The sequence below is a fragment of the Rattus norvegicus genome, chromosome 20 (assembly GCF_021556685.1).
Source record: "Rattus norvegicus strain SHRSP/BbbUtx chromosome 20, alternate assembly SHRSP_T2T, whole genome shotgun sequence".
NCBI lineage: Eukaryota > Metazoa > Chordata > Mammalia > Rodentia > Muridae > Rattus > Rattus norvegicus.
In genome coordinates, this window is record NC_141553.1 from 41,540,924 (window position 1) to 41,563,114 (window position 22,191).

The 22,191-nt window shown below is 38.2% G+C and overlaps 1 protein-coding gene across 1 annotated transcript in view; it reads left to right on the forward strand.

Moving 5' to 3' along the window:
• Positions 1-474: 474 nt before the first annotated feature.
• Positions 475-22,191, forward strand: part of Frk (fyn-related Src family tyrosine kinase) — a 105,263-nt gene continuing 83,546 nt past the window's right edge. The window contains 1 exon segment of the mRNA NM_024368.2: positions 475-1,259. Coding sequence (NP_077344.1) covers positions 913-1,259 — 347 coding nt within the window. The 5' untranslated portion in view covers positions 475-912.

Genomic DNA, 22,191 nt, shown 5'->3' on the forward strand with positions numbered 1-22,191 from the left:
AAAATCTATTCCTGGTGATAAAAAAAAAATGGTAGGGACTCAATGGCTCTTTCCCAATTGCCCCATGTCTGGCAGAACATACTTAAACTCCCAGTTTTCTCTTTTTAAAAAAAATTCTCTACCAGTATCAAAACAATCCTGCTCACATTTGTGGGGAAATAAATCTCTGCCTTGCATTCTGTGAAGGGAATAGAGCAAGACAGATAGCCATCTGGGCTAGCCTGTTTCTCTAGAGTATGGGTTTTGGCTGCTTTAAGAATCTGGCTTCTTGGTAAGGGGGCTGGTCTATCCTGGGTGTGGGAGGAGGGAGGGGTAAAGCTGACCTGGGAGTTCCTTTTAGATCAGACAAAAAGAAACCAGGAAGTTAGGAGGAATTATTACAGTCTGTACAGCTCAGGATGTTAAAGGCGATAACCTCCACGGCCTGGTTATTCATTAGCAAGAAGGAAAGCTCGGGGGAGAGCAGGACTGGCTCAGCTGCAGGTTTGAAGCTGGGTGAGAGCAGCTGCAGCAGGCCAGGCTGGGAGCTTTCGCCTGGAGTTAGTCTCTCCGTAACTTTTTCCTGGGACAGAGGGAGAGGTGGCTGTTCTTTGTTCTCAGATGTCCCTCTAAATAAAACCTTTTTTATTTTATTTATTGTTGGGTGCCCAGGCAGTCAGGAAGAAGCACTTTCCCACTGGACCTCCTTCTCAGTCCCCCTCTTGATTTTGCCCCAGGGCAGCAGCTACAAACAGAAAGCCAGCTGTGAGTGTCTTCTTGGCCAAGCCCAGATCTGCGGAGAGATCCGAAGCAGGACTTTATAGCTCTTCTCAGTATGGTGAGTTGTAGCTGATTTGGAAGCTGGTGGAGGAGGACAGTGGCTCTGTACAGCTTGTGGGGATCTCCCCTGCTACTACCACCAGCCGGAACACCATGGGCAGCGTCTGTATGAGGCTTTGGGCATACCTTCAGCCTTTTCTCCCCTGCTGGTCCCAAGAAGCAGACAAATCAGTGGTGATTGAGAATCCAGGGGCCTACTGTCCTCCAGAGGCCAATCGAAGCCAAGGCCAGTATTTTGTGGCTCTGTTTGATTACGAAGCTCGTACTGCAGAGGACCTGAGCTTCCATGCCGGCGACAAGCTCCAAGTCTTGGACACTTCTCATGAGGGCTGGTGGTTGGCCAGACATTTGGAAAAGAAGGGACCCGGCTTAGGTCAGCAGCTGCAGGGCTACATTCCTTCCAATTACGTGGCAGAGGACCGGAGTCTCCAGGCAGAACCGTGAGTAGCACAGGCCATACTTGATTCTCTTGGGGTTTAGATACTTAAAACTCTGTCCGACTCTCCCTCCTTCCTATCCACGGCCTCTCATTCCAGATAGGTCCAGTGTATGGAAACACATTTCAGATGCCGTTAATTGAAACTGTCTTTCCCGAAAAATGAGAGAGGACATGCAGGTGACTACTACTAAAATGACTTTGATTATAGTGGGCACACCTACAATCCATTTAATACTGGCCCTCTGCCTCACTTTCATTAGAACGACATTTTCATTTATGGGTAACTATGGTCTCTCCTAACCCTACTTTCAAATCTACAATCTGAGGCTTTTTGTTTAGTTAGTGTTAACTTTCCAAGCATGCCAAACTAATACTACAAATCCTGCAGCTAATGACAACCATTTCCATCCTGGTAGGGTCACAAGTGAGCTAACTCACATAGAAACAACTATACAATGGTGGTTTCTTTCTGGTGAAACTATGACAGAGAAAACTTTCATAGGATTCCTCGATCCTGAGGTGTACTATTCCAGCTACGATAGGTTTTGGATTTTAGGATTGAAAGCTGGCCAGGTGTAGACAGCAAATTTTAAGAAGAAAAGTAATGGTGGATATTTCTTTCAACAGTAGATTTAGATTTCATTCTGAAAAAGTGATTTTAGAATAGCGGGGGTGGGGGGGTGGGCGATGATGAGCACATTTATTATTAGTGCTTTTTTCCAGTTATCTGTCTCCAACTGTGGTGGTTAAACAATTATCTAACCTTGTTAGAAATGGACTCCAAACGGTTGTTGAATACATGTTATGAATTGAATTGGAAACATGCCCTGCAAGCTCGGGTTCTGAATCTTTTTCTCCAGTTGGTGGCGCTTCGTTTGAAGTCTATAGAAACTCGAGGGAGGGAGTTGCACCTAGGTGGTAGACAGGCCTCTGAAGAGTGTTCCCAGCCTTTATTCCATCTCGTGCCTGTGTTTACCGCTACACCATAACATGAACAGTCTGTCACGTGCTCTTTCCACCCTGAACTTAATCACTGTGCTTGCTGTCCCATGACAGATTAAACCCTTCAGTAACTATAAGCCAAAATAAATATTTGAGAGAGAGAGGGGGAGAGAGAAAGAGAGAGAGACAGGGAGAGAGAGAGAGAGACAGAGTTTGAGAATTATTACGGTTTATAATGGCACAAGAGAGTTCATTTAGTATTCCAATAATTTCTACTGTTGGTAATGGCATAAAAGAAGAAAAATTTATAAATTGATTTAAGCTGCATCAATTCATCCATCCACCCATTCAAAGATATTGGTGGGTTTGTTAGAGCTGTGTGAGTAGGAAGTAGATAAAATGTAACCTTGACAATGGATATGCAGGATCTGGTGGATTAGAAAGCAGGTAAAGATTCATTGTTGGTGATGAGTTCCAATGAAATCTACTACAGGGACTATCTTTAGGAAATTGGCTTATAGTAAAGAAGGACTCCTTGCAGGGGTAATCCCTGTGGTCCCCCCATGTTCTCATCTAGAGATTTTTATTTCTGATTACTTTCTTTTATTATTATTTTAGTCTGATATTTTCTTACTTTTTAGAGAATTGAATTCTGTGTAATTTGATCATATACACTCTGCCTCCTCCATAGCTTTTGTTTCATTGTGAGCTGGACATCTCTTACTGTTCCAAGAAACAGAATGGCAACAGCAGCTATGGGTCATGGCTGCTCGGCTCCAAACTTAATATTTTTAAAGAAAGGATAGTTTGGTGATTTTTCGAGATTTTTTTCCAATACCATGAACATTTAAAATTAAGAAGGCTATAATTTATGCCTAACCAGACAATAATTGACTTAGACTTTTGGCGGGAAGAATTGATGTTATCAAATGAGAAGATTCCCTCTTCTCATGGTTTCCTGTAATCTCAGTAACCCAGGAGTCTGAGGCAGGAAGATCGCTACATATTAGAGTCCAGACTGAGCTATAGAGTGAACACAAGGACAGCCTCAGATACACAGTAAAACCTTGCTTCAAAGAAAAGAAAACAATGAGTGAATCAGCGAATGAATGAATGAATGAATGGCTTGAATGAACTCTTCATTTCTATGGTAGTTTAGATCTTCTTAATTTCACATGAAGGCAGGTAGGGCCTGAGGCACATCTAAACAGAAAAGGAAGTGTCTTTCACTCATCCACTGAGTGCTTAATTATATGTATTTCCTAAAACTTTGTTTCCGTGTCAAGGATTCTGCATAGTTTACATTTAGTATAACATTCTCAGGACAAACAATTTAATGTTGATATTTAGTGCCTTGAATTCATGATCTACTGGTGTTTAATCATCGTTCACCCATTGTAGCATAGGAACTCCAATTCCTCTGTAAGATCTCTAGCTTGCTTTTTCTCATTTTGTAAGGATGTGTGAATGAAAATTCTTACTTTTAAAAAAATGTGCTGTACTCATTCTTATTGGACTATAAATGCTGCAATGGAGGGGACTGAAAGAAAGTGAGCTATCCCAAGGTGAACATACCCTGGTTAAAAGGTCAGGCATAGTGTCTGGACTAATTTAGACTTCTGTCTAGGAACACAAAATAAAGTAGTTAAAGTATTGTGGTTATTTTTTCAATTCACAGGGCCTGTTTATAGCTAGTAACACTCTTTTCACTTTTGTTAGACCTTTACTCTTGGAGGTGATTTTCAACTGTATTTCCATCCCTGATAACTCAGGTTTCCATAGTAGGTTTTCCTGTGCACTCTCCAATATAAACAGGATGTCCAAAGAGGCTTTCACTCTGACTTTGCCAGGACAGGATACCAGTTTCCTTCTAGATACACGTGAAAGTTTCACCCAGGTACCTGATTTCTTGCGAGCACTTGGCTGAAAACTACAGGTTGCAAAATGTACCTCCACTCCACTAAGAGAAGTGATTTTTAACTCACAGTTTTCAAAGTGAGGATGTCTAAGAGCCTCATACAGTACTTGTTATCAAAGGAATTATGTAAAACATTTTAATATCTTCACTGAGGTTTCTAGCCCATATTTCGGTTTTCCTTTACAACCCTGTTCAAATTAAGGTGGTTAATTGAGTTCAATAAATTAAACCGAAGAGTGATTGCTGTCTGTATTTACTTGGTAGATGTAAGGAGGCAATGGAAAGCCAATGAGAGAAGATTCATCTAATCTTTAATTGTTTAGTTCCAAATGCAGTAGTATTTCCTTGTTTATGTCTTGATCTTGACTTTCCTTAGTAGGAAAACAATTTAAGCACTTTTGCAGTTATTGCCGACTGGGGCAAATCAATTGAAGGTTTTAGTTTGTTGAACATCCACCCCCAACTTTTTAGATACCTGGAAGTAGAGATGTTATAAGAACTAGACTATTGTTAAAATGAACCACTGTACTAAGCGGTTGTTACTACACTTGAACATGCTTTACGTTTCTTGAGTATCTTACAGTGATCAATAGCTCCGTTCTTAAAGAATTCTGGTTCTGTGAAGAATGCTTTGATTTATATTATCTTTAATTCAAAATTATACCTATATCCTCTTATAGATGAGTGCTTTTTGTTGCAGTACAAATTAAAAATAGGCAAGACCAGTTCCCATGCGTCACCACTCCACGCTGACCCCTGGTACTCTCAGACCTGGGCAGTCGCTCCCTGGCACCGTGGGGCCGTATAGAACTAACATTAATTTATCTCAGTGGCAGCTGGTTCCAGTGTGGCACCACGCCATGTTAGCCTAGCTATCTTCTAGCTCCACTGGTCTCTCCACTCCCATTGCTAGTCAATTTGGACATCCCTGACCGGCCAGGAACTCTGGTCCCAACTACCTAGTAACATCAAGACTCAACAAACTGTAACCCAACAATCAGACATATGTGTTAAAATCTCAATCTATGATACATCCACAGAATAAATGCATTGCCAATTAATAAAGATAGAAACTACCCACCTAGAAAAGATAAAATTAACCTAGACTACCTGGATTGGAATCATCTTCCTATGTTGAAGATTTCCCTGGCTCCTCCTCCTCTCTCCTTTTTAGACTTTTCCCCACCTACCATTCCTTCTCATCCAATGATAGGCTTCACCTTATCCTGGTCCCGCCTTGCTGCATAATGACATCATCCTACAGCTTTTCTTCAACATTTTCGATCTAAAATCTGTCAAAAACTATGCTTGATGTCTTGTCACTCAGTGATCCTTTAGAAAATATTATTTGGTGTTTTTAAAGATAGCTCACATGCTGGTTACTATGTGTTAAAGGCTTGGGCACCAGTTGCTGACTAGTGGCAGGTCCTTCAAGACTGTAGGACCTCAGTCTCTTCCTTCTCTCTTTGCTTTCACATTATGAGTGGTATTTTCTGCTGTACCCCCCCCACTTTCAACTTGTGCTGTTTTGCTCTCTCTGAGGTTCATAGCACTGGGGTCAACTTAGTCTTGGTCTGCAGCCTACACATTTATAAACTGAGAAAACGTTTCCTTTTTTCGTGTGTGCATGTGTACATGTGCTGTGTGCATTGTGTATGTACAGGCATGCATATGCACGTATATACTGCATGTGGAGGCCAGAGGACAACTTGCGTGTTCCTCAGTTACTGTTCACTTTGTTATAAAGACAGATCTTTCACTGGTCTGTAAATCATCAAATAGGCTAAAATAGCTATCCACTAAGCACAAGGGAGCTGCCTCTTCTGCCTCACGAGGGCTTGAGTTATCAGTGAATGCTACTGTTTTCACATAGGTTCTGGGGATGAACTTCAGATCTTCATGTTTACAAAGCCCTGGGTCCTATCAGCACTGTCCAAAACAAAGTCAACAGAAAAACAGGAAAAAAAATTTCCTAGAGGAACTTCTGAGTGTTATTTTTTTAAAAATCAAATTTCTCATCTTTTTGTCTTATACTTTTGCGTGTGTTCTTACTTAAGAATCAACTGCTCTGTTCTGTGACCACCCATTCTGCCAGGAGAGCCACTCACAAAATCAGGAGTTTTGGTGTATGCTTTGCTAGGTACATAACTTGACTTTATGCTCATAAGTGTCTAAAAAGTGTATGAGGTTTCGTTCTGCCCCCTAAGCTTGACCATGTCTTACCTCCATGCTTGAAAGGGCTAGAGGAGACTCCAGTACAGGAAAGTCTCTGTCTTTTGTGATCACCTGGATAAAGAACAAAACATTGTATGAGAAGTCTTGCCTTCTCCTCTGTTTCCATCCTTCTTAAAGCAATATTTCTTCCTCCCTACTCCCACCTTTCTTTGGCTGCCTTCACAGTATTTTAGAATGTACCTTGGGAAATATAGCAATAATCTGTAATTGTAGCTTGTAAAATATTTATTAATATATTTTAATATATATGAGTGCTTTGCCTGCAATTGTGTGCAAGTGCACTGTGTGCATGCCTGGTGCCTTTGCTAGTCAGAAGAGGGTACTGGATCCTTTGGCACTGTCCTTGCAGATGGTTGTAAGCTGCCATGTGGGTGCTAGGAATAGATCCCTGGTCCTCTGAAAGAGCAGCCAAGTGCTCCTAAATTTAGAGTCATCTCTTTTTCTCTAACCCCAATACTTGTAATTTGTGATTATTGCTATTTGATACTCATAGGATAAAAATGCTAGAATGTTTCAAAGTATGAAAATAATGGAATTTACCCTGGTTCTTTCAGGATGTATGTTGTTACTTGTGATCTTTTTATAGTGTTGAATGAGAGTTCTTTTAAAATTTTATATAAAGGTAAAGCCATTGCTTTAGTAGCCCAAAAAAGTAAAGTGGATATTTTCTGAAATAGTCACATGTTGTTATTTTAAAACAGAGCAGGTCTTCACTGTTTGCTGGGTCATATATTGCTGAATTTAGTAATGATAAATAGAGGATACACACAGTGGGACTGGGAGGAAAGATTGTGGGAGGGAGTGACTGGGAGAGAGGTAAAGTGAATAAGTGATAAATTAAATAAATTAATTAATAGGAAAAGGAAATGCACACAGTGACATCAGCATTTTCAACCCCAGTATCAGTTAATTTCTTTCTCAGACCTATCAGAATTATACCAGACTTCTCAACAGAGACCATGAAAGCTAGAAGATCCTGGAGGAAAAGCTCTGGTCCTGAGAAGACTTGTTTCCCCAGTGTAGGTAGGGTAATGCCAGGACATTGAGGTTGGAGTAAGTTGGTGGGAGTGGAAACATCTTCACAGAAGTATGGGGAAGGGGCAGGAAGTATGGGGAAGGGGGGAAAGGGAGTAAAATTTGAAATGTAAATACATAAAATGTCCAAGAAAAATAAAGTTAAAAAACAATAAAGGAGAATAGTACTACTACTCAGCTATACCACTTCTGGGAGTACACCCAAAAGATGCTCCAACATATAACAAGGACACATGCTCCACTATGTTCATAGCAGCCTTATTTATAATAGCTAGAAGCTGGAAAGAACCTAGATGCCCTCAACAGAGTAATAGACAAAGAAGATGTGGTATATTTACACACAGCTATTAAAAACAATGACTTCATGAAATTCGCAGAAAAATGGATGGAACTAGAAAATATAAAAAAAGGAAAAGAAAAAAGAAAGCCTACAAAGATACAGTGATGTAATATGGAATGGTATCTATTAAACTACATTGAAATCACAATTAAAAATTGAACTAATAGGGTTTTAAATAACTAAAAGAGGAGACTTGAGGCTTCTCATTATACCTTTGAGAAGCACTATAGTACTATGGTTTAGAATCTTTAAGATGAACGGGGTGTTATCTTTTCTCCAAGAAGGATTCCTGATAATATTTTGGAAATCTCACTTAGAGTATTTCATTCATGACTATTTCCTATTTAGCAAAAGCATTGACCTTTTTTTCTTTTTGAATTTTCAATGAATTACAAACAATAGAAAATTTTATGTGAATGAGATAAATTATAAACTATGAATCCTAAAGTCGAGTCTTAAAGAACAGAACCTAAATTTCAACTTGGTCGAATTTATTTTTTGGTAACAATAGTTTAATGGGCTCCAGGTAGCTTGTTTTTGTCCAGATGAGTTCATTTGAGAGCTCTTTGGTTTCTTTCTTGTCATGTCTTGGGATTTTTATGATTCCTCTTTCTTTCTCTCTTCCTTCCTTCCTTCCTTCATTCCTTCCTTCCTTCCTTTCTTTCTTTCTCTCTCTCTCTTTTTCTTTCTTTCTTTCTTTCTTTCTTTCTTTCTTTCTTTCTTTCTACCTTCCTTCCTTTCATTCTTTCTTTTGTTCCTTCTTTCTTTTAACAAATAAAAGGTAAACATGTCCCTCATACACAATCTTGTACACAGTAAGAGAAGAGCTAAGTATTCCCTCATGCTTTTTGATTTGCCCTGTGATGACTACCAACAAAGGAAAAAACAATCAGGAATTGTCTCATCTGACTGAAAAGAAATCCCTTTACATTATCCAACTTCCAATATTGCAGTGATAATTTCTATTATAAATCTTAGATCAATACTTCAGGTCTGAGTGAGACTAAAGGACTGATAGAATATAATTTTAGTGGAAGTATTATACTGATTGTTCCTTTTGCCCAAACTGTTATATGTTTCAGGACAGGGGTCTGGATTTCAGGGTGGCTGATTTCACATACCTATGTCACCTAGAGCAAGTCATTGATAGCTTTCATACTGGTTCCAATCTCATTTTCTCATATAGAACATGGGAATAGTAAGGATACCTTTTTTTCTCAGGATTCATTCTATGACATGTTTCTGTTCAAAAAGTGCCTTTTAAAAATATTTTAAAGAGGTTTTACATATTAAAAACCTCTCCATTGTAAGGATTTGATATATGTTACACTTGGAAGCTTCTTTTCTACTTCTATCTGAATGGTTCTCTCTTGTAAATTGCTATTTTAGTATAGGCTCATAATATACATTGTATATAGCAAGAGTCCTACATTGGGACCCTCTCAGCCTTAGTGCAAAGCCATGCCTCACCTGGAAGTTTGATCTACAGACAGACAATTCCATTCTGTCCTCCCATTACTCTCTTTCCCCTTCATAACCTGATGAGTTGGAACTTACTGTAGTATGTTTTCCCCTTCAGTCCTACCCTACCTTCTAAAGTACATTAAGAGTTTCTGTTAGGTTCTAACATCCTCTGTCATTATGGAAACTTTGGTTTTTGTGTAACTGTAAAGTAAACATACGTGCTAAGAAGTAGAGCCATTGTCTTGCCTTTGTCTTGAGTTTAACATAAGTGCAATAAGACTGGTTGGGTAAATTAACAACTCAGTGAATGATTACTGCAAATTTCAGGTCTTCTTAAAGAGCAGATAAAAGGGTATCCTGTCTGAGTTCCCTTTTTAAACTTATTGGAAGAGCTATATTAAGGGCATTGATCCTGTCATCATTCTTTCGAGTGGTTCATACTTTCATTTTTTTTGTTACATTTACACTCATAATAGCATAATCTCCAAACTCCAAAACAATAAATTGTGGAAATCTACCCCAAGACTGACAGACTATCTTTTATAACATAGAATGAATATAAAGTTAGGAAGAAATGATGAACTCTCAAGGAGATTATACCCAGAAATCATCTACATTCATTCTCAACTATAGCCTGCTTATATTCAAAGTAAAGAAACTACTGGGGCAGAGCTTTAAAATGGGAAGCAAACCAAAACCCAATTTACAAAATTAATGTTGTGGGCCAGACTTGTAATTTCAGTTTTTATGGTCAACATATATAATTTCAAATTAGTATGTTTATGAAATATATTTCAGCTTACACATGCTGAAAGTTGACTAGGGTGGATATTAATAGAGTTTCACAGTTATATTATAAACATTACCAAACAAAATAATTCTATCTTCTTTTTGCTAACTTTCTTGCTAATTAACTGCTACTTTCTCTACAGCTTTATCCTTGATTTCCATTTTTAATGGGGTCCTTAGCACTTCTTAGCACTGAAAGCATTGAGCTGCATTCTCCAGGGAAGGTAGTTATGCAGATTAATAGCAGCTTTAACAGTGTTTCAGGGCTCCTTGTAGCTATTTTCCCAAAGCCTGCAACTTTAGTATTAGTTTATGTGGCTGTTTCTTTGAAGATTAATGGACCATCAGAGTTTAGCTAAAATGCAGATATGCAGATATACATCATGTGATCTCTATTACCGACCTTATTGCTTATTTAGCCAAAATTCAGACACTACCCCTTGTATCAGATCTTTCTGTTATCTCATGCTTTTCCTAAATAGTTTCTTTGATTAAATGTTTTCTACTTAAAATTTGTGTTAATTTGCAAGTCAAAGTCTTTAATATTTTTGTGTATTTTTATAATTCATACGATGGTTTGTATTGCCTTCAAGTTTTGAAAAAATTTAATAGGAGACTTTTTCATGATTTCTCTGCCTTTTTGAGGATAAAATCCAAAGTATAATTCAAGGAATGCAATTACTAGCACCTTCTGAACTTCATGTACATAGTAATTTGAAAGGAATTTCGAATCATATTCAAAAAAATATTTCCACTAAACCAAATGTTGCACAGGTCATTGGCAGCTGATTTAAATGGTTCAGAGGAATCTTGTATGGTGCTTCTTAAGGAGCAGTATTACTGATTAGTGTCAGGTCATTACAATGCTAATCTGATTTCACATTTCTGAATATTAATTATATCATATTGAGATGCTATGCCACGAGACCGATTTTTTATTTTTTTTTCCAAAGCTGTTGCTCGGGACTCATTTCTAGAGGAGTTCTTGGTGCTTCTCTGTGGTATCATTTGAATACTTTCCTCTTAGTTTCTGCACAATTTCCAATCATTGAAGGGAATGAATTCTAAGTTCTAATTTCAGTAAACATTTTGCTTTTGTGCTCACTGTATTAAAAGTTCCTATATGGGTGCTAAGAATTATTAAGACAGTGCTTCTTTTTAGGAGAATTTTCTAGTCTTAAGAAGTCAGAAGAATAAGTAGAGAATCTCAATGCCTTTGAGCAAAAGCCCTTCAGTAGTGCATCTGTAGTGGTATGTGGAGAAAAACATACCAAAGAGAAGAATGGATCCTTTCAGAAGGAGAGCATTAGAAAAGACTCCTGTGGGCTGGAGAGATGGCTCAGCCGTTAAAGGCTAGGCTCACAACCAAAAATATAAGAAAAGACTCCTGTATTTAAGAGTGCAGTTCTGGTGAGGGTGTAAGGAAGAGGGGGTTTGCTCTAAAGGAGATCTATCAGGAAATTGAGATGCACATGCAGATATTTGAGCATCAGTTAATGTTGTTGAGGCAAACTCTTTGGAGACTGAAAATGAAATTGGTAATGAAACAGTAGTCGCCCAAGTGAGCCAGGATACATGGGATTTGGTTGTTTGTGTCATTCGACAATGCCTATGATTTTGTGAATGTTCAAATATGGTTGTGTAGTGATTTGATTCCCTTTTTGTCTTGCTCCATCATGATCACAACATGATCTTGTCTGGCATTGATGGCCTATGGCATTGTTTATGTTTAATAGAGAATACCAAGACCTAACATTAAGTGTTCAGCTAACTTCGGAATGTAGGGGTTTCTTTTCAATGTCCCGGAACAGACAGGTGCTGATTAATGCCATAAGGAGAGCACAGACTGTCATATTGGGCACATTTGAAAAAAAATTGTGTAATGTATGAATGATGAATGAATGAAGATGAATAGGTACAGGTGGAAGAGTTCAGTCTTGATTGGAGGGTAATGAGACCTTTCAAAGCTCTATTCACATGATCTTCATTCTAGAAACAGTTCTTTATTGAAAGGATTTGCAAATCTGTTTTCCCTGTAATTTTGCCTTTAGTATTAGTAGAACAAGAAGTTATAGTAAGTGTTGTTTGAGAAGGGTTACCACTGTATTTAACCAAAACCACTCAAGTTAGTTTATATTAGCCTTTATCTTAGAACATTCACATGACGTGGGCCTTTTTCTTAGAGACATTTATAAATTTGGAAAATAAAGCTAAATTAACTGTGAAACAGGGATGTCGTTAGGACTTAATTTTGATTTCTAGGACTAATTAAAACAGAGTAGAATTGTGAGCAATCCTATGGCTCAATGTAGAACTTGAAGACAAAGGAAATAATGTGTTTGCGTGTGTGTGTGTGTGTGTGTGTGTGTGTGTGTGTGTGTGTGTGTGTGTGTTTGTGCATCTTCGAAATACTAAGTATACAAAAACCAATTTAATTCTTACATGATATCTCTGTCTGTAAAGTTTTCCTATCACTGTTTTCAGGGCTGGAAAATTGAAACTAAAATTAAATGTATTCTAGAGTTGTCTTATCTGGTGAGTAGTGAGGGCAAAACTAAATTAGATGAAGGAGAGAGGTCTTGGGGGACTGGGATAAAACTGATTTTAAAACAGGTTTACCCCTTTTCTACCTCCATTTGCCATGCCAATTTTGAAGTCACAGTAAGATATCTCCATGGAAATATCTAGAAGCACTCTGGAAACAGAAACATCCAGACAGAGGGGCAAGTTAGTTCTGTAAAGATGGATCTTGAAGTCATTCATATGGAAAAGTTATAATAACACAGAAACGTAAGAACTGTGGAGTGCTGTGGATTTAAAAGAATTATAAGAGCCATAGTGTAGAAACCCAAGAAACAAAAGGAGGCACAGACCAAATTTTTAGAAATATTTGTAGTCAGGTGAGCAAAAGTGATATGTAAATTTTGGTAAAATACCTTTTGGGTTGTGTATTATATAATCATTCTCTTAGGCAACCTCCTCCTCACTAACAACTAAATCAGTATGAGTTGACTTGTTTTGCTTAGCAAATGTGGCAGGAGTAGAGACTTAAACATTTTTAAGTTGGTATTTGCCTTCTGCTCTTAGAGTTCTTCAGCTACCATGAACAAAACACAAGCCAATCTCTGGGAAAATGAAAGAAAAGTGACGAGCTCCTTCTGGTCAACCTTTCTTGCCAGCTGACTGTAGAGCCACGATTAAAGCCAGTTAAGAACAGTGGAGCCCATCCTAAGTAAATAACTTGGAGATTGCGAGCTAATTAAATAGTTGTTATCAATTAAATATAACTCATGCAGGAACAAGAGCCACCCAAGGAAGCAATGGACTAATAGTAGATGAAAACTGAAGTCATCTTTCTCAAAATTGTTAAAAGAATGACAAACAAAAGTTTTTGGGTCAGATGCTAAAGAAAAGTCAAGTGAACAAGAGAGAAAGAGGTAGTTGCCACTAATTGGCGATAGTATGCAATAAAGATAGAGGTCTACAGAGAAGCACTGCCATTTCTGTCTGTGACTCTGTACTGGGTTGCTTAGGCCTGTTGACTCGTAGTAACAATATTGTATGAGACTTAGGTCAATCCAGAGAGTCAGCTTTAGGGAATGCATAAGCTGCCTCTACCTCTAACCAGACTTATAGGACTGTTTGATTAGGATTTATAGCCTGTGTCTTGTCTCTAGGGTATCAGTTGGGAGCTATTCAGTATGGTCTAGTGGATTCCATATTTGGCAGTTGAGATAGAATAAGAACAGACTGAGGATGTATTTTTTTTTACCTTAATCAGATTGACTGTCCCCAAACTGCATTTGAAAATGTGGTAGTTTTCTGATTGTAAAAGCCCCCTTTTAGAGCCATATGGTGGGAAGAGTACACTTGGTGCTAGATCCTGAAAAGAAGCAAATAAACAGATATTGCTTTGAAATAAATTTGATCAGTGCTAGATTAAAATGATGACAAGGTTTGGTGCTTATTTGAAAATACCAAGACACGTTAATAAGTTTTAAAATGATTCAATGTGTAGCAATATACTCTGTCTAGACATTGGAAAGTTCCTTTTCTATGGTATATTAGTTAACACCATGAAATAAAAAGAATGCCTCAGAGCTAATTATGCCTGCAACCTACTATGAGCCTCTGTGATTTTTGGAAATCCCTGAGGATTATGTTAGGTCTGTCCTGGTTTTTGCTCTGGCATGCCATTACTGCCTCAACAGTTCTGATACAGTAGATTCCATGATGTTTCAGATAAAAACAAAATAAAAAATGACTCAGTTGTATCTATGCCTGTGTTATACAATGACAAAACAGGCCCAACTGGTTTTGAGGTTGAATCACTGTGCTCTGGACTCTGTCTTAGCAAAGGGCTGCCTTAGGGAAGTAATAGTTTACTAAAATGAGGGGTACAGTATTGACTTAGGTTTTGGTAAGAAAATAGAAAGCAAAAGATGTACATGACAGTGGAGGCTAAAGAATCACAGTAAGTGATGTTTCACATTTAAAAGGAAATTTGGGGCTTAAAGAAACTCCTGATTCCTTCGAAAGCATAAACATCCATTTCTAAAGTTACATAGTATTATACAATATTCTAGTTTATCAATAACTCAATTTTTATCTTTTCAGATAAATGTGATAAATATAAAAGAGCGTGCCTAGCTTTTAGGGAAGTTTTGAACTAATGATCTATAAATATCATTATACCAGCTTGTCCAACATGAAAGCCACTACTAACAGTGGTCCCTTAAGGTTTTCCTTTTCCCAGACTTAGAGCAAAACCTGCTTTCTGTAGAAAATGTTGATAGTAACTCGGTTTTTGAAAGGAAGTGACCAGGTCAATCCAAATGCCCACCGATGAAAGAAGGATCAACTTTGGTTTATTTGTTCAATGAAACATGACACGTTGGTAAAAATAATGACTCAGATGACTTGCAGCGCCAAAGATGAGGTGTGAAAGCATAACACTGAGCTCAACAAGTTTTAGAAGATGGGTAAGTAGTAAAAGGGCTTGAAGCACAGGCCTATAAGTGAGTGTGATGGTCTGCCTGTCACTCTAGTGTGAAGAAGGCAGAGATCAGGATCCCGCAGAGCAAATAGTCTCTGTGTTTGACTGAGAGACCCTGCTTCAGGTAATGGCATGGAGAGTAGGTGAGGAAGACTCTTAGTGTTAGCACCAGACTGTATATACACGCTCACACATGTGCAAATGCACCCACATGTGTGTACACGAGCATATGAATTTTTAAATGTCATCAAATACATTAAATTAAATATATTGCTTGAGTATGCATATTTTGGAAAGTTACAAATCAAAATAAAGGTATAGTGAGTAGATTCTTGTTTGATTTAATTATTTGAGTACTGTAGATTGGGAAAATAATGAGATATTGGCAATGGGTATAGGACTCAGTGGTACAGGACACTTGGTTTGTGATCTTGTGATCATGAGTTCAATCCATAACACTAGGGAAAAAAGACAACAGCAACAACAAAAACTAGAAGTAACTTAGGTATAAGATCAAAGGGTGGCGAGTCTGATGACCCATAAATTAAACATAAACATTATAACTATACAGGCCACACATGACTCCACCTCCTCTACAATACTGATTTTACCAAATTCTTCTTTACTATTATATTCCTAACATGAGTAGGAAAGATCTACAATAAGATGACTTCGTAGAGTCCAACGTCATCATTACACACTGAACTTTTAAGATTTCTCTCTACATTCTGATGCTAAGGGTCCTTGTCCTGTAGCCCATAACTGCTCTAAGATTCTGAAGTACCAGTTACATACTTTGAGATAGTTCATGAGCCTATGATACACACACACACGCGCACGTGCGTGCGTGCGTGTGTGTGTGTGTGTGTGTGTGTGTGTGTGTGTGTGTCTGTTTATTTCCCTTTAAAACTTGATTTGGTTCATTATAACAGGTACTAAAACTATGCTCCATGATCTTCTATGTTACCAAGAAGCACAGAGTACAACTGCATGCCTACCCAGAATAACTGAATTTGGCCTTAATATGGCTTATTTTTGTTCCCACTTGTTTTATTTTTATTTTATTTATTTATTTATTTTGGTTCTTTTTTTCGGAGCTGGGGACCGAACCCAGGGCCTTGCGCTTCGTAGGCAAATGCTCTACCACTGAGCTAAATCTCCAACCCCCCACTTGTTTTATTTTAAATATATGGTTACAATTTCTCATCAATATAAAATTTGTATTGAGGTTGGCTTTTTGTTTTGTTTCGTTTTTGGTAGGGATCTGTATTGCAATCTATTTTAATGCACAAAGAACAATTATTAAACATAATATATATTTTAAAGCAAAAACATAAGCCAAAAAAATTTTATATGCTAAGCTCTATGCTCATTAAAGTATACAGTTAAAGAATTGGCTTTCTCATTTATTTGATAGACTACTGCTGAACCAATCAGGGTAGATTGTTACACTGTGGGCTGGAAGTCCAGTCTTTTCTCCCTATCACCCTGCTTTCCCGAATGTTGAGTTGCTTGGTCCTGCATCCTCTGCCTCTTTCTTTTTTTTTTTTTTCATTACTTTTTCAATGTCGGTTGGAAACACCATTGTCTGCTAGAGAATTTGACATAACCTTTTCACCATCCTCTTGACTTGTGAGTTTGTACACACATGTAGTCCTTTGGCTCACCTCTTACCTACAGAATCATGTAGGGAGTGCCCTTAGTAGAGAGGTTAACTCACTGAAAGCCAGGTCCATTACAAGAGAAACAAGGCATGGAGAAAAGAGGAGGCCAAGAAAGGGGCACAGTGGATACAAACTTGGATGGCAAGAAGGGCTGATGAAAGGAGATGTAAAAGTAACCTAAAGACTCTGCTCAACAGCAGAGTAAGCAAATTAAAAGGAGATGAGTTAACATTTAAGCTAATCAAATAAAGCTGGAGTGTATGAGGAAGTAGCATGATTACAAGAAGGATTGATAAGCAGATAAAAGCATGAACTGGTTTGTGGTTGAAAAGACTTGCCCTGGAGTCCGTGCCAAGTATGGAACTATGTCTGATACACATGACTATCTGAGGAGGATGTGGGCACTCATGGAGGCCCCAGGCTTTGATGACTATGTACTTTAACTGTATTAATAATACCCCTGGAGCTCTTGTGTTCATCTTACATAAGCACATATACCAAGGAGATGAGCAAACTTTAGCCTGTCCTTGGTTACTACATCCAAAGTGAAGTATATATAATACTGGTAACTGTCACTGACAACTCTCAATTCTTTCCTTATTCTGCTTCCTTCATGCCATTTGATTAGTCTGTTTGCCTGGATATTGTAGATTCTTCCCAAAGTGAAAAGAAATTCTACAACATGTGCAACCCCATTGTGGAGACACTGATTAAGAACTGACTTGACTTGCTTGAAAGGACATTGGGCTATACAGTAGGCATACTGGTTAAAGCAAATAGTATTGATACGGAAACTCTTTTCTATTGGTTAATGGAAGATTGACCATAGAGCCAAGCTATTAAAAAACTAAATAGGAATAGTGAGAATTAAAGTAAGATAATAACTTTACTTTGGTACCCAAAGGAGCTAAGAAATCAGAAGGAAAAACCCACCAATATAGTAAAATGAGCCTGATCATCTCCTCTGTGGTAGACATGGAATACATGCCATTCAATGATTGAATGCTCCAAGAAATGCTATGTAAATAGTTAGAAAAGCATGCTTATAAGTAAGATTGCAAATTGCTTTTTCAGAAGTTAAACATGGGTTGAAGATGGTTTACACAAATTTCTGCATGATTCACACATGCCACATGTCTCCTCATCTGTGTGCAATCAGTAGATGTATATTCATCCTCTCTCATTGTCTCTCATTCTTTCTTCATGGGCAAAATATAGTCTTCTTCCTCAAAGAAACATTTTCAGTTGATTTGGCTTTAAAAGTAACCTCACAGTAGCTGATCTTCCTCAGATACAACGGGACAGTATCTCCTAGGAAATACTGTTTGCTCAACAGTCCTGTGACAATAAAATCCTCCTCAAGGGTTGGGGATTTAGCTCAGTGGTAGAGCGCTTGCCTAGGAAGCACAAGGCCCTGGGTTCTGTCCCCAGCTCCGAAAAAAAAAAAAAAGAACCAAAAGAAAAAAATCCTCCTCAAAGCATGGTGTTTTCCACCTTTCTAACTACATTGTTGAACTCTTGATGGTCTCTGAGCAGACTTTCTGGTTGAGTTTTGAACAGTGGGCATTAGGAAAAGAATGATGTCAACTCATCTCTCCAGCCTATGCTTTAAATTAGGCGCTTGACATATTTTAGCAAATCGTGGTGGCCATGATTTTGTGCCACCAGAAGGCAAGGGTAGTATAAATGATGAATAGTTTAATTTGATCCAGTGGACAGCCAGTGTGTTGGCTGAAAGCAGCGGGAGTGGCCTGCTCCCTGCCTTGGGGATTCTAACAACCTCCTTTAGCTTGTGGATTTCAGCTTGTGCTGAGAGAGAAGGACCAAGTAGCCCTCTGCTAATGATTTGTCCTGAAATATTTTGCCTAGCAAAGGGTACAAACTGATCTAATTTTCAGAAACAAAGCTCATGCTCAAACTGACTCCCAAAATAGCAACCTGGTCTCACTCTGGGGTTTATTTTCTATCGAGATGCCTTCCCTGGGATTGGAAAGCAAAATTAGATTACATTTAATGGAACTTACAGGCAATTGTTAAAGAAGGGGATATAGAAGGAAAGTAGGTGGTGTGAGGACACAAATCCTTGTTCCTCCAGTGTAGTGGGATGCCAGGGTGTTGAGGTGGGAGTAGGTGGGTGGGAGTGGGAGCATCTTCATAGAAGTAGGGGAAGGGGGAGGGGACATGGGAGAGGAGGGGAACTAGATAACATTTGAAATGTAAATAAAATATCCACTATAAAAAAAAGAAACTGGGAAGGAGGGCAAACAATGCTGGGATTTCTATTACAAAGTTATGGCAAGTGTCCATAAACCAGGAACCTGTTCTACTATAAATAGAAACCATAGAAACGGAGGTTTCACCTGCCTGCGACTTATTCACAGGTAGTTGTTACAACACAGAAACCTGGACAGTTAAGCTCAGCCAACAATATTGAAAAGAAATCAGTGCAGTAAGGATTAAAGAAAACATTTAACATGAACTCTTTTAAGGGCTGAGTGGGTTGAGCTTTCACATCTATGTACTCCATGTATGGCATTTTCAGTCTCTTTGCTTCTTGATTGTAACACCGCTGACATGTAGTCTAGGCAATCGAGCCATTAGGCTTTATCACTTTGCTGTCAAATATAGTAGTGCATTATGTCTTTGGAAGAGTCTTCAGTCAGCCTTATTAGAGGGTTCTGAATGTGTGTTACTATTGGATGGGTAGGAGGGCACCAGAGTTGTGGTTATATTGGAAAAGAATAAAGTTGTTAGCACATTTAGGATGTACGTGATTCTGAAACATTCTCTGGACTCAATTGAAGTGTGATATGTGGGTATTGATTTCTTATAAAAATTCTTGACTGCTCTTAAGTTCACTGCTATAATTTAAATTCTGGTTGGAAGGGCACACAGCAGCAGACAAATAAAATCGATATTCTTACCTTTTATAAAACAATTCTTGACTCCATTTCCCCTCTGGCTACTGCTTATGAAACTGCTCTCTCAAACAGCAAAGCTCTTTGAAAAAATTGTCTGAACAAGGAGTCCCATTTCTTTTTTTTTTAAGTTTTAGCTTTAAAAATATTTTGTGTGTGTGTGTGTGTGTGTGTGTGTGTGTGCGTGAGAGAGAGAGAGAGAGAGAGAGAGAGAGAGAGAGAGAGAGAGAGAGATGGAGAGAGAGACAGAGACAGACAGACAGACAGATAGACAGTAACAGAAACAGAGACAAAGACAGAGGGAGCAAGCACAACTAATCTATGGAGCTCATAGGGCAACTTGTGGAAGTTGGTTTTCTCTTCGCCCACATGAGTTATAGATATTAAACAAAGGTTGTTAGTCCTCGGTAATTAATTACCTTTTTCCACTAAGCCATCTTCATGGTGCTGTCCTTTTCTTATAGCTAAAATATAAAACACTTGGTAAATTATAGGAAACAGTACTTTCAATCCATCACTTACCTTCAAGAACTATCAATATACAGAATTCTTTTAAAATGTAATATTTGTATTAATTCTTCAAAACATCTTCTTAGTTAGGGCTTCCACTGTGATGAAACACCATGCCAAAATCAACTTGGTAAAGAGAAGGTTTGTTTGACTTACACATTCTGAATCGCAGTCCATGAAGGGAAGCCAAGACAGGAAGTCAAGCTGGGCAGGAAGCAAGAGCTGGTGCAGAGGTCATGGTAGGGTGCTGCTTACTTGCTTGCTCCTCATGGCTTGCTGAGGCTGGTTTCTCAAACAACCCAGGACCATCAGCCAAGGAGTGGTGGCACCGACAGTTGGCTGGGCCCTCCTCCATAAATCACCAATTAAGAAAATGCTGGGCAGACTTGACTGTAACCCAGTTTTGCAGAGGCATTTACTCTTACCCTCTTAAAGTTCTCTCGGATGACTGTAGCTGGTATCTATTTGATATGAAACTAGTCAACACACTTCATGTATTTATATAGTATATTCTACCTCTTATGGACTGCTAATAATGTCTTGCTGAGTTCTGTCTGTGGCAAGTGGATAGACTCTTGCTAGGTACAGACAGATATCCTAGAATCATTCTGATTTCCATCTTCTCCTATTTCACATCCAGTCAATCGGTATGTTATTTTGTGTTTTTAAATTTAGTACATGCTTGTAACCCATCATTGCTCCCTCTGTATTTTAAGATCCCCTTTGATCTTTCAGTCTGGTTTAGTGAGCTAGCTTTTTACCAATTTTCTCCATTTAAAGTCCATGCTCTACAAAAACCTAAGATGAGATGTCAGAACATTAAAAAAATTATTTCCTATTCTAAATCCCCTTGCCCCTTCCTGTCTTATTCAGGTATACCCCCCAATTTCTCTGCGTGACTTACCAGACACTGAGGCTCTGTTTTTATTTACCTCTCTGAGTTCTATTTTCATCAATCCTGTTTGGCTCCTCCTCCTATTTCTGCCACAAGCTACTTCTTCTGGCAAGGGTCCCAGAGACCTAGTTAAAAATTCATTTTGAAACACCTTGTTTGAATCCTCGTGTTTGATTTCTATTTTTCAGTAAATCATAAAGAAATGGAAAAGAGTTTCTTTATGATTTATTAACCATAAAGAAATAAAAACTCTCAACTACTGTTTGATTGCTGGAGGCCTTTGTGAATGGTCTTGAGACAAGGGACCTGGCTGATGCTAACCACTGACCTACAATGGTGGGTCCCAAGTGGTCCCACAGGTTTCCTATAAAAGGTAGCACCTTTCTCTGTCTTTGTATGCACACTGTCACCCTCAAGTACTGGAAAACAGTCAGTTTTAAATTTTATTGATATACATGGAAGTCCCACTATTCTCACCGAAAATGTTAATTAGCTCTTGTCGAGGGTTCTTCTATGTTTGACATTTCAAAAATGAAATTTGAAACATGGCTGCCTGTGTTTCATTGCAGTCTTGAAAACAGTCTTTTTTACTCATTCATTTTATTTGCACCATAAAAGGGGAAATTTTGAAAGTCTAACAATAGTCTTTAGTGTTTCTAACAAGACAAAATTCTATGTTATTAATAAATAGGCATGTATATTTTATACCAGACACGTAAATATATTTATATGTTTAAAGAAAGATTTGATTCTTTTAGTGAACTCATTGCAACAAGAATATTTATGAAATATCTTGAAAAAGGTAAAAATAATCTGGGCACTTCCACAGTACCCCCACAAAACAATTGTTTGAAAGATATGTCTTCCTTCCTCTTAGGGAGGTAAAGACAGTCATAAAACAAAAATGGATATATGTTTGCTGTAATGCCACTTGACATTTTAGTTGTAATTAATAGGACCTCTGGTAGTAACCAACATTAATTAGCATGGTGAACTGTTTAAACACAGACTGTAATAACAGTACTCAGTAGACCAGTATTCGTCAGTTTACTTCATGTTCACTGAAGGGTTCTCTTTCAGGGCTGAATCACTGAATTTATTAAACCTATCACATGAAAGTGACTGTTCTGCTATGTTCATCAGTATGTGGTTATCATTGCTTTATTAGACTGTGCCTCTGGAGACAGGTCATGTGATTTCAGTTTGCAGGGTATACAGAAGACCCTT